Source organism: Engystomops pustulosus, chromosome 1, assembly GCF_040894005.1.
Source record: "Engystomops pustulosus chromosome 1, aEngPut4.maternal, whole genome shotgun sequence".
Classification (NCBI taxonomy): Eukaryota; Metazoa; Chordata; class Amphibia; order Anura; family Leptodactylidae; genus Engystomops; species Engystomops pustulosus.
Genome location: NC_092411.1, coordinates 208,189,891 through 208,202,180, shown reverse-complemented (window position 1 = coordinate 208,202,180; position 12,290 = coordinate 208,189,891). Strand labels below are relative to the sequence as shown.

General features: G+C 39.7%; 1 protein-coding gene across 1 annotated transcript; it reads right to left on the bottom strand.

Moving 5' to 3' along the window:
* Nucleotides 1–5,148: 5,148 nt before the first annotated feature.
* Nucleotides 5,149–7,717, bottom strand: FABP2 (fatty acid binding protein 2). The gene is made up of 4 exons (XM_072126994.1): nt 7,562–7,717; nt 7,282–7,454; nt 5,915–6,022; nt 5,149–5,323 (listed from the first exon to the last, which is right to left on the bottom strand). The coding sequence occupies exons 1-4, from the start codon at nt 7,626–7,628 to the stop codon at nt 5,273–5,275; spliced, it is 399 nt and encodes a 132-aa protein (XP_071983095.1). The 5' UTR covers nt 7,629–7,717; the 3' UTR covers nt 5,149–5,272.
* Nucleotides 7,718–12,290: the final 4,573 nt, after the last annotated feature.

Sequence of the window (12,290 nt, the reverse complement as noted above, 5' to 3'; positions counted from 1 at the left end):
CTGAGGATGTGTGCTGGGGCTTCCTATCTATATACTGAAGACGTGTGCTGGGGCTACCTATCTATATACTGAAGACATGTGCTGGGGCTACCTATCTATATACTGAGGATGTGTGCTGGGGCTTCCTATCTATATACTGAAGACGTGTGCTGGGGCTACCTATCTATATACTGAAGACGTGTGCTGGGGCTACCTATCTATATACTGAAGACATGTGCTGGGACTACCTATCTATATACCGAAGACGTGTGCTGGGGCTACCTATCTATATACTGAAGACATGTGCTGGGACTACCTATATATACTGAAGACATGTGCTGGGGCTACCTATATATATACTGAAGACGTGTGCTGGGGCTACCTATCTATATACTGAGGGTGTGTGCTGGGGCTACCTATCTATATACTGAAGACGTGTGCTGGGGCTACCTATCTATATACTGAGGGTGTGTGCTGGGGCTTCCTATCTATATACTGAAGACATGTGCTGGGGCTACCTATCTATATACTGAGGATGTGTGCTGGGGCTACCTATCTATATACTGAAGACATGTGCTGGGGCTACCTATCTATATACTGAAGACATGTGCTGGGGCTACCTATCTATATACTGAGGATGTGTGCTGGGGCTTCCTATCTATATACTGAAGACGTGTGCTGGGGCTACCTATCTATATACTGAAGACGTGTGCTGGGGCTACCTATCTATATACTGAAGACATGTGCTGGGACTACCTATCTATATACCGAAGACGTGTGCTGGGGCTACCTATCTATATACTGAAGACATGTGCTGGGACTACCTATAATACTGAAGACATGTGCTGGGGCTACCTATATATATACTGAAGACGTGTGCTGGGGCTACCTATCTATATACTGAGGGTGTGTGCTGGGGCTACCTATCTATATACTGAAGACGTGTGCTGGGGCTACCTATCTATATACTGAGGGTGTGTGCTGGGGCTACCTATCTATATACTGAAGACATGTGCTGGGGCTACCTATCTATATACTGAGGATTTGTGCTGGGGCTACCTATCTATATACTGAGGATTTGTGCTGGGGCTACCTATCTATATACTGAGGATTTGTGCTGGGGCTACCTATCTATATACTGAGGATTTGTGCTGGGGCTACCTATCTATATACTGAAGACATGTGCTGGGGCTACCTATCTATATACTGAGGATGTGTGCTGGGGCTTCCTATCTTTATACTGAAGCTGTGTGCTGGGGCTACCTATCTTTATACTGAGGATGTGTGCTGGGGCTACCTATCTATATACTGAAGCTGTGTGCTGGGGCTACCTATCTTTATACTGAGGGTGTGTGTTGGGGCTTCCTATCTATATACTGAAGTTATGTGCTGGGGCTTCCTATCTATATACTGAAGACGTGTGCTGGGACTACCTATATATACTGAAGACATGTGCTGGGACTACCTATATATACTGAAGACATGTGCTGGGACTACCTATATATACTGAAGACATATGCTTGGACTACCTATATATGTAATGGGGGTGTGTGCTGGGGCTACCTATCTATATACTGGGGATGTGTTTTGGGGCTACCTATCTATATACTGAAGACGTGTACTGGGGCTACCTATCTATATACTGAAGACATGTGCTGGGGCTACCTATCTATATACTGAAGACGTGTACTGGGGCTACCTATCTATATACTGAAGACGTGTACTGGGACTACCTATATATATACTGAAGACGTGTGCTGGGGCTACCTATCTATATACTGAGGATGTGTGCTGGGACTACCTATCTATATACTGAGGGTGTGTGTTGGGGCTTCCTATCTATATACTGAAGACGTGTACTGGGACTACCTATATATATACTGAAGACGTGTACTGGGACTACCTATATATATACTGAAGACGTGTACTGGGACTACCTATATATATACTGAAGATGTGTGCTGGGGCTACCTATCTATATACTGAGGATGTGTGCTGGGACTACCTATCTATATACTGAGGATGTGTGCTGGGACTACCTATCTATATACTGAGGTTATGTGCTGGGGCTACCTATCTATATACTGAAGATGTGTGCTGGGACTACCTATCTATATACTGAGGATGTGTGCTGGGACTAACTATCTATATACTGAGGATGTGTGCTGGGACTACCTATCTATATACTGAGGTTATGTGCAGGGGCTACCTATCTATATACTGAAGACGTGTACTGGGGCTACCTATCTATATACTGAAGACATGTACTGGGGCTACCTATCTATATACTGAGGATGTGTGCTGGGACTACCTATCTATATACTGAGGATGTGTATTGGGGGGGGGGGTTGGGGCTTTAGTGTGTGATCAATGATATGTATACAGATGCATCATCTATATTATATATATAATAGAGAGGGGCACAGTATATATATCTAATAAGAGGAGGATGTTATTTAATAGAGTGGGCACAGCATACAGGTATATTTATTACAGGGGACACAGTATCAACCCCTTAATGACCTGGCCCTTTTTTTGTTTTTTCATTTCCATTTTTCACTCCCCACCTTCAAAAATCTACAGGCGGTCCCCTACTTAAGAACACCTGACTTACATACGACCCCTAGTTACAAACGGACCTCTGGATGTTGCTAATTTACTGTACTTTAGTCCTAGACTACAATAATCAGCTATAACAGTTATCACAGGTGTCTGTAATGAAGCTTTATTGTTAATCCTGGATCTTATGACAACCCAACATTTTTAAAATCCAATTGTCATAGAGACCAAAAAAAATTTGGCTGGGGGTTACAATATTAAATTATACAGTTCTGACTTACATACAAATTCAACTTAAGAACAAACTTACAGACCCTATCTTGTATGAATCCCGAGGACTGCCTGTATAACTTTTTTATTTTTACACGTAAAGAGCTCTATGATGCCTTGTTTTGTGCATAATAAATTGCACTTCATTGTGATGGTATGTAATATTCAATGTTGTGTAATGGGAAGTGGGAAAAAAAAATTCCAAATGCAGTGAAAATGGGCTTGGATTTTACAGATTTTATTGTGCCGCCAAAATTACAAGTCTACTTTATTCTTGGGGTTGTTGTGATCACGGGGATAACAAATTTGTTTAGGTTTTATAATGTTTTCATAGATTTACAAAAATTAAAACCTCCTGTACAAATTTTTTTTTTATTTTGCTATCTTCTGGCGCAAATACATTTTTTATACTTTGGTGTACGGTTCTGTGGGTGATGTCATTTTTTGCGACTTTTGATGACATTTTCAATGCTACCATTTTTCGAACTGTACAACAGTTTGATCACTTTTTATTGATTTTTTTAATATTTTGATAGATCAAGCATTTTTTAATGTTTTTTTATTATAATTTTTTTTACTCTTTTTTATTTTTACTATTTTTCAGACCGCCTAGGGTACTTTAACCCTAGGTTGTCTGATTGATCCTACACATACTGCCATACTACAGTATGGCAGTATATTGGGATTTTCTTCATTTATTACAATGTGCAATTAGCACATTGTAATGAATGGGTTAAAATGAGACAGCCTAGGGTCTTTGGAAGACCTGAGGCTGTCATAGCAACAGATCACCCCTCCCCGATGATGTCACAGGGAGTGACGATCTTTGGCAACATGGCATTACATCCTACCCACCTGCTTCCCATCTCTTGAATGCGCTGCCATCTGCTACTGAAAAGCGAGCGGGGGAGGTAGTGGAGTGTTTAGAAGTGTGACCAAATAGGCTCTATTAATGCCCCAGCCAGAGCTCTTCAGTGACATTAGTATAAGGATAAAAGTCATTCACATGTACATGGACATGTACCACCAGGATTAAGAATTGGAAATCAGGTACACTGACATACTGGTGTGTGCCCCTCTGGCCCTCTTATGTCATTATGCCCTGCTTCTTATGCCCCTAAAAATAGTTTTAAAAAATCATATAAAAAAAAACTAAAAATTCAAACCACCCCCTAGAACTCATGTAAATATAAATAAACAGTAAAAGTGCTAAACATGTCGCTGCACCCCAAAATGTCCGATCTATCAAAAAAAATAATGCTTATTACCGGCGTTTAACCCCCTAATGGAAAATTGAAGTTGAAAAGTTGAAAATACCACTTTTTTGCCAATTTGAAAAATATACAAATTTAATAAAAAATGATCAAAAGGTAGTACAATCCTCAAAATGGTAGTATTGAAAACGTCATCAAAAATTGCAAAAAATGACACCACCCACAGCTTTGTACACCAAAATATGAAAAAGTTATTAGCACCAGAAGATGGCAAAATTAAGAATTTTTTTATACAGGAGGTTTTGATTTTTGTAAAATCCAAGCCCACAGCGCAATTGTGCTTTTTTCACCATTTTCACTGCGTTTGGAATTTTTTCCCGCTTCCCAATACATTATAGTATGGAATCCAGTCACACTGATAATGAATTTGAATTTTTTATTTTGCACACAGTTAAATTCAAGTGACGTTTCGGTCAATCACTGACCTTCTCCAGACACAGTATGCAAGTTTAGTAAAGGTTTAGAAGCTGCTATGCAGGCTGGGCGCTTAAGGGAAGAGCGGGAGTCCGCTTGTGTGGTAGAAGCGCTTCTACCACACAAGCGGACTCCCTCTCTTCCCTTAAGCGCCCAGCCTGCATAGCAGCTTCTAAACCTTTACTAAACTTGCATACTGTGTCTGAAGAAGGTCAGTGATTGACCGAAACGTCACTTGAATTTAACTGTGTGCAAAATAAAAAATTCAAATTCATTATCAGTGTGACTGGATTCCGTACTATAATGTTTGAATGGGATTGGGACCCTATCCAGAGCACCTGAACAACAAAACCTAAGGTGTGTGATACAACTCCTATACGAAAATCTGGCTTCCCAATACATGGCATGGAATATTAGATACTGTCACTATGAGGTGCAATTTGTTACATAGAAAACACGCCCTAATACAGCTCTTTACATGGAAAAAGAAAAAATATTTTTAAGGTGGGGCGTAAAAAATGGAAACGCAAAAACAAAAAAGGGCCTCGGCGGTAAGGGGTTAGTCAAAGTTCCAGAATCCTCTGACATTACATTGGAATTTAGCACTGAACCACCTGTCGTGGCTGATAAAAAAGAAATAGTGACCACAGACTTGTTTAGATAAAATCTATCTTTAATATATACAATGGATGGACCAAGAATATGACTTCATGCTGTACTTATGTGGTGGGTAGTATCGGAGCAAGTGTCTCAGTAACCTTTGCTTTAGATACAGTTCAGCCTCTCTTGAAGACTCTCTTCGCTTCGGTTCCCTCATAGAGGTATGTCTGAAAGAGAATTAAGAACGTGTGTCACTGGTAGACATCATAGAAGTGTATACAATCAGAAATCCAAGGTAAGGCATATGTCATGAAGCCAAAATGTCCAGAGAAGGTGAAGGGATTCATTCATCAGTCAAACACACACTAAATGATGCAGAAGCTAAAAATCCTCCTCATTTTACAGTGAGAAGGAACACAGAACCCTTGTTCACATCATTGTGGAGGTCCTACAGGCAGGTGATCAGCTATGGGTTTTTATTAGTTACTAATCCTACAATATATTGGTTAGTACTCTTATACATTTTATAGGATTAGTGGTGCACTCAGAATCGTTTGAATGTGTCTACATAAACATCATAATTAGGATTATTATTAATATAGCAATCATGTTCTATGAAAGTCTCACCCAACAACAGTCCCTATTGATTGAGGAATACTTAGAAGGTAAGACATACATCAGCTTGGCTTTTGGGAACAATAGGTGGACAAGTCTTTGGCCTGGTGTCAGTCAAACCCCCAAGCATTGTCATTAAGCCGGTGACACACGGCCTTACTGTGTTCTGCAAATCAGGGAGTGTATCAAAAGTCCAAACTCACCTGTACAAGTTCATCTCCAACTATCACTCTGTGTGTCTTCAGTTCTTTTCCATTGTCTTTCCTGACAAATGTTCCTACCAGTTTGTCTCCTTCTAATGCCCAGGAGCCCTAAAGGGTAAGAGAAGAAAGTAGAAATCAGTGATGCAGTCCCCAGTAATGGCGTAATCACATGTATCACATAATGAAATGATGCAGCACGTATGATAATATTACAGATCTGCATACTTATAATCTACATTATGTATGCTAACCGCTATCTAGATACATAGGAATGCAAAGTCAATCTCACCTCTGTAGGATATGCCGTTACTTTCATCAGATATGAGGGACTCAAAAGAAGATGCAGCAGTGCTCAACCTCTTAGTCTCGGTATATTTGGGAACCCTAAAGGTCAGTCCTCCAGCATTCATAAAGTCATAGCATAACTTTATGAAATTCATCATTTTATAAGATTGGGTTACCCTTTATTCATGTATAGTTATTATATGTTTTTCTATGTGTCTATACCCAGTTTTAAAAAGACCTTTAAGGAAACCTACCATCAGGAATCTACCTATTAAGGTAGATCTGTTTGTAGGTTACAATTAATATCCTAAACCTAAACTATCCTTCCCTATAACAATTTCTAACCTAATCTACAGTTTATCTATCTAATATGCTAATCGGGTAATGGAGGCTACTGGGGTATGGAGGCTACACGCCCCGGTAGCCTCTGCTATCCCTGTACCTGCACAAGTTGAATCTGGCACGTTGCCGGAGCTCTGCACATGTACAGTAGCTCTGGCTTCAGTGCCGGGCATGTGCATGTGTGAGCCTGGCACTCAAGCCCCAGCTACTGTGCGTGTGCAGAGCTCTGGCAGCCGGAGGCAGGTAAGGAGAGACAGCAGAGACTATCAGGCCCGAAGTAGCCTTTGCTCACAGAATACTCCACATCCCAGTAGGCTCTCTGGAAAATGTGCATATTAGATATATTAAATTATTATAGGGTTAGGTAAGGATAGTTTAGGGTTTAGAATATTAGTGGGAACCTACAATCAGATCTACCTTAAATGGTAGATTCCTGATGGTAGGTTTCCTTTAAAGAGAGGCTGTCACCTGTGCTGCAAAAACTAGGACAAGTGTCCTTTGAGTGGCTCCCTATTCTTTATGGCTGAGCTTGAATGACAGAAGATATTTAATCTAAAGTGCTGCAACATTTAAGGGTAAAATATAGCTGTATAGTCACAATGCAACCTATTATGCCCCCTTTACCGTACCACAGGTTGGCAGGTACTCTTTAATACATAACCTACGGGTAGAATTTCTTTTACAATATATGTTAGAATTATACTGTGAAATTTGGATTGTGACAGTGGAAATACACTTACAGAGAGTTCTGTTCCGTCAGCAAGAGAATACTCAAAGGTAACTCCAAGGGTGAAATTAATCTCAATGGTCCTAAATGTGCTGGATTCTTTCACGTTAAACTTGTCTCCATCTTGTGTGATTGTGATCTTCAGGTTGTCATGTGCAGCTAGTTTTCTTTTCATTACATTAACACCTGCAAGAGAACATGGAAGATGTTAGGACAAAACAGGAGACAGATATTCTTTCCTTCAGGACTTGCAAGCATTAACAAATGTACGTAATACTGCTTTTATTACTTACCCATAACTTCCATAAACTTCTCATAGTTTTCACTCCTATCAACTTTCCAGGTTCCGTTGAAGGTCATGGTGATGAGTGATAGTTACACTAGGATACACTGAGCTTATAACCTGAGATGCAGATCTGTGTTGCCTCCGTCCAATTTATATCTTCCAGTTATCTACAAATAGATCACCATGTGATGTGGCTGGCTAAAGTCTTATTCGAGGTCAGATGTTGGCTTATCCTCCACCTTCAAAAGGACTCACCTTATTAATGGAAGACTTTGCCCCTATTCTCTGTATCGATCGCTGTAGTGCATACTAAGTACTTCACAATAAGCCAAAGAGCCAGTGTAAAGTTTACGACTTCTAAAAGCAATTACTGCAGATATGTAGCTTTCTCACATTTCTCTAGTTTTCTGGTTACACTGTGTGTTTTGAAACGACACTGTAGGTGAAAAAAATTGTTCCACACTGTCTCCAAAGCTTTGATTAGATTTGCTAAAATACAGTGGGAAAGGAAAGTATTCAGACCCTTTAAAATTTTTCACTTTCTTTCATTAAAGTCAATTGGTAAGACAAAAAAACACAGAAATCCAGGAAGGTGTAGTGTGAGGTCCTGAGCACTCTGGAAGAGGTTTTCATCCAGGATATCTCTGTACTTGGCTGCATTCATCTCTCCTTCAATTGCAACCAGTCATCGTATCAATGTAGCTGAAAAACACCCCCATAGCATGATGATGACACCTAAATATTTAACTGTTGGGATTATATTTGGCAGGTGGGAGCAGTGCCTGGTTTTCTCCACACATACCGCTTAGAATTAAAACCAAAAAGTTCAATCTTCGTTTCATCACAGAATCTTATTTCTCATAGTCTGGGAGTCCTGTGTTTTGCAAACTGTATGTGGCTTTCATATGTCTTGCACTGAGAGACTTCCGTTGGCACACTCTGCCATAAAGCCCCCGTCTGGTGGAGGGCTGCATTGATAGTTGACTCAGCCACAGTGATCTTGGGGTTCTTCTTTACCTATCTCACCAACGCTCTTCTTCCATGATTGCTTAGTTTGGCTGGATGGCCAGGTCGAGCAAGAGCTGTGGTTATCCTAAATTTCTTCCATTTAAGGATTTTGGAGGCCACTGTGTTCTTATGAACCTTAAGTGTTGTATAAATTCTTTTGTAACTTTGGCCAGATCTGTGCCTTGCCACAATTCTGTCTCTGAGCTCATTGGGCAGTTTCTTAGACCTCATCATTCTCATGTGCTCTGACATGCACTGTGAGCTGTGAGGTCTTGTATAGACAGGTGTGTGCCTTTCCTAATCAAGTTCAATCAGGTGTGTGTGGTCCTCCGCTCTGTAGAAGATGTCTACAGGTCTGGGTAAATCTAGATAGCTAGGTCTCTGAACTACAGATCCCAGTATGGTAATCAGTTCTACCTGGTCCACTGCAGCAAGATTTCCAGACATATAATTTAGTAATGACCCCAGACTGAAACTTAAACAGTACCACAAGCCTGGCCACTTACATGCATACTTGCTTCAGAGGTCAGTATTGGGGACACTTCTTTTTAATATTTTTATTAATAACCTTGTAGTCAAGTTTCAATATTTGCAGATGTGTAAAGTAAAGTAATAAATACTGAGGTTGATAGTTTAGCATTACAGAGGGATTTTTGGAAGCTTGAGGAGTGGGCAGAGAAATGGTTGATGAGGTTTAATGTAGATAAATGTAAAGTTATACACTTGGGCCATGGAAACAAAAAGCATAATTATATGTTCTAAATAGTCAATTACTTAGTAAAACTGGAGCTGAAAAGGACTTGGTGGTATTGGTGCATGGTCAACTTAATTTTAGTGACCAGAGCCAGGCGGCTGCTGCAAAAGCAAATAAAATCATGGAATAGAGAGGAATAGATTCTCATGATAAAGACATAGTTTTGCCCTTACACAAATCCCTGGTCAGACCACACATGGAGTGTACAGTTTTGGGCACCAGTGTATAAAAAGGACATAGTAGAACTGGAACGGGTGCAGAAGAGAGCAACGAAGATTACTAGGGAATGGGGTAACTAGAATACAATGACAGATTACAAAATTTGGGATTATTCAGTTTAAAGGTTGTTAAAGGTTAGACTTGATGGACTTGGCGTCTTTTTCTGGCCTTATATACTATACTATACTACTATATAAGGCGCCTTATGTAATATATATACTGGTCTGGCATAATGTCATTAGGATTTCTGAAAGTCATGCTTGATTTTAAGGGAGCTGGCTTGCAAGGTAGCTAAGAGGCAATGTTTTCCTTATCCCATTTTGGGATATACATATCTATTGTATGCTGAAGATCACAATTAGAAAAAAATGTATGATCACTGTATTTTTTTCAGAAATAATGTAATCTGCATGGATTTTTTTGAAAGGGGTACAATATGCTGCTAGAGCAGTGTTTTATAAAATTACCAATGTGTATCAACATAAAACCTTTATTTTGAAAAAAAAATGATGATCATAATTAGAGAACTGCAATAACTGTAGCGCAGAGAAAGATTATAAGGCCACAACAGTTACCAATCAGTAGGGAGTGCACATGCCTTTGCTTTGAATGACTTAGGCACATATTCTGCCACAGGACATCACTAGTCTCTCACACTGCTCTGCGGGTATTTCGGTTCACTCTTCATTCAGTCTCTTCCACAGTTATGTGACTGTTGTGGTTTTTTTGGCCATAACTTTGTCACCAAGGAAGTTCCAAAGGTTTTCTATTGGGTTTAGATCAGGACTGTGGGCTGGCCATTTTATTCTTTCAATGTTTCAAAGAACTGTTTTACTTGATTTGCTGTTAAACAGGGGGCATTGCCCTGCATTAAAATTGCTGGCATGAAGAACAGAGGGAAGTAACCTCATGTTGGTATATCAGAACCTTTGTCAACAACTCCTGCTGCAGGCAAATTTCCCCAAACCATGACACTGACTCCACCACCTTTCACCGGTGGGTTCAGTCTTTCCTTGGTTTGTCTATGAATATAATGTTTTCCATCAGACCCAAATAAATTAAACTTGCTTTCATCACTAAAATGCACTATGGACCACTTCTCCTCTGTCCGCACATCATCCTCTTCAGCAGAGGTCTAGCCATTGAATTCTTTCTGCTGAGAGTTTTGGTCACTGCAGAGGTTTGGTCAAATGCTCTTAAGCGTTGAGACACTGTATAATGAGACAGATCCTTACCCTTTTCCGTGCTGACCTAGTGAACAATTCCAGCTGAAGTGTTGAAACACTTACCCCTGAAGATTCTCTGCATTATCCTGTCATCCCATGCATGGTCTTTCAAGGACGAGCAGTCTGCTTGGGGGACTTGAATGAGTTTGTGATGCTGAAAAGATGCAATATTCTAGAAATCACAGACTTGGAATAGCCAGCTTTGCTTGCTATGGTTGATAGGGTCACCCCTTTGGCCTTCCGCGGAACAACCTGCTGCCAGAGGGTTTCTGTCACTTTGGAAATGCACACCTTTTTTGCAAAGTTAGTGAAAACTGTAAAGTTAGACTGCCAGAGAAATATGGTTTGTGAAATAACTAAGGATATTAGCACCAGGTGCCAGATTAAAGGAGTTTTCCAACAAACGGGGCCGTGGAAAAGGGCCTAACTTCAGTTTGTGGGAAAACCCCTTTAACAGCAATAACCTGCAGGTATCTGAAAGTGTTCTCTAAATTTGATCAGTGTTCTTTTACCACTATATTACTCATGTTAGGTTATATTCACATAGGACTACACAATGACCTTGACATTTAGGAAATTGTGTGTTACCTAATTGTGATCTTCAGTGTATATGGCACATGTAGTCTGAGCTCAGTTGTCAGGGTGGTATAAACATCTTGTGGTTTTAGTGTAGACCAATGACATAGTTCACTTTAAGAAAACAGAGATTATAAGATTAGTGCTACAAGATAAGACAGTGCTAATAAAATAGTTGTATCATATGGAGCCAATTGTATTATCTATCCATTTGTTTCCAGCGTACCCATTGAACATTGATCTTTACGATAATTCATTTTCTTTATCAGAGTGAGACGGTCTCTAGTCGAAGGCAATAATGACACAACCTCTGGTTTTATCAGGTATTATAAATGTGGTGCAGCAAGATACTCTTCTACAAGGACAGTGAACTTTGAAATTTGATAAAACTGTCTAGAGTTCATGATTTGCAGGGAGGATCAAACTCCGGTTAGGTAACAGAGGTACAATCAACCCAAATGAAATCATCTTCACTGGAATATTCTTTTCAACCCTCGTTTATGTGTATATAAAATGAACTGCATTGTGATATAAATATAATTGTGTATACATGGAATAGTGCAGTCTTATTAGTTATTTTTAATGCATCCAAAAGAATTAGCTTTTTAGGTTTGCTGCTATCAAGAGGTTTTTCAACTAGTAGTTCTAATTGTCACTCAGGGTATGCAAATCTAAAAGCCCTCAAAGACAAGAGCTGTTTCTCTGGCTACTAAAATGGGCATCATAATAAAAGACTTAAAAATGAACTTAAAAACCTAAAAATTGTTGGCTAATCTTACCCCTACAGATAAGTACTACAGTGCCTACAAGTAGTATTCAACCCCCTGCAGAATAAGCAGGTTTGATAAGAAGCAAATAAGTTAGAGCCTTCAAACAAGAGCAGGATTTATTAACAGATGCATAAATCTTACAAACCAAAAAGTTATGTTACTTAGTTATATTGTAATAAATTT

Coding starts and splice junctions, on each gene's coding strand:
- FABP2 (XM_072126994.1), bottom strand. CDS start 7,628: ATGACCTTCAACGGAACCTGGAAAGTTGATAGGAGTGAAAACTATGAG. Junction 6,023..7,281: donor CTGACGGAACAGAACTCTCT/GTAAGTGTATTT, acceptor CTTACCCTTTAG/GGCTCCTGGGCATTAGAAGG. Junction 5,324..5,914: donor TTGGAGATGAACTTGTACAG/GTGAGTTTGGAC, acceptor ATTCTCTTTCAG/ACATACCTCTATGAGGGAAC.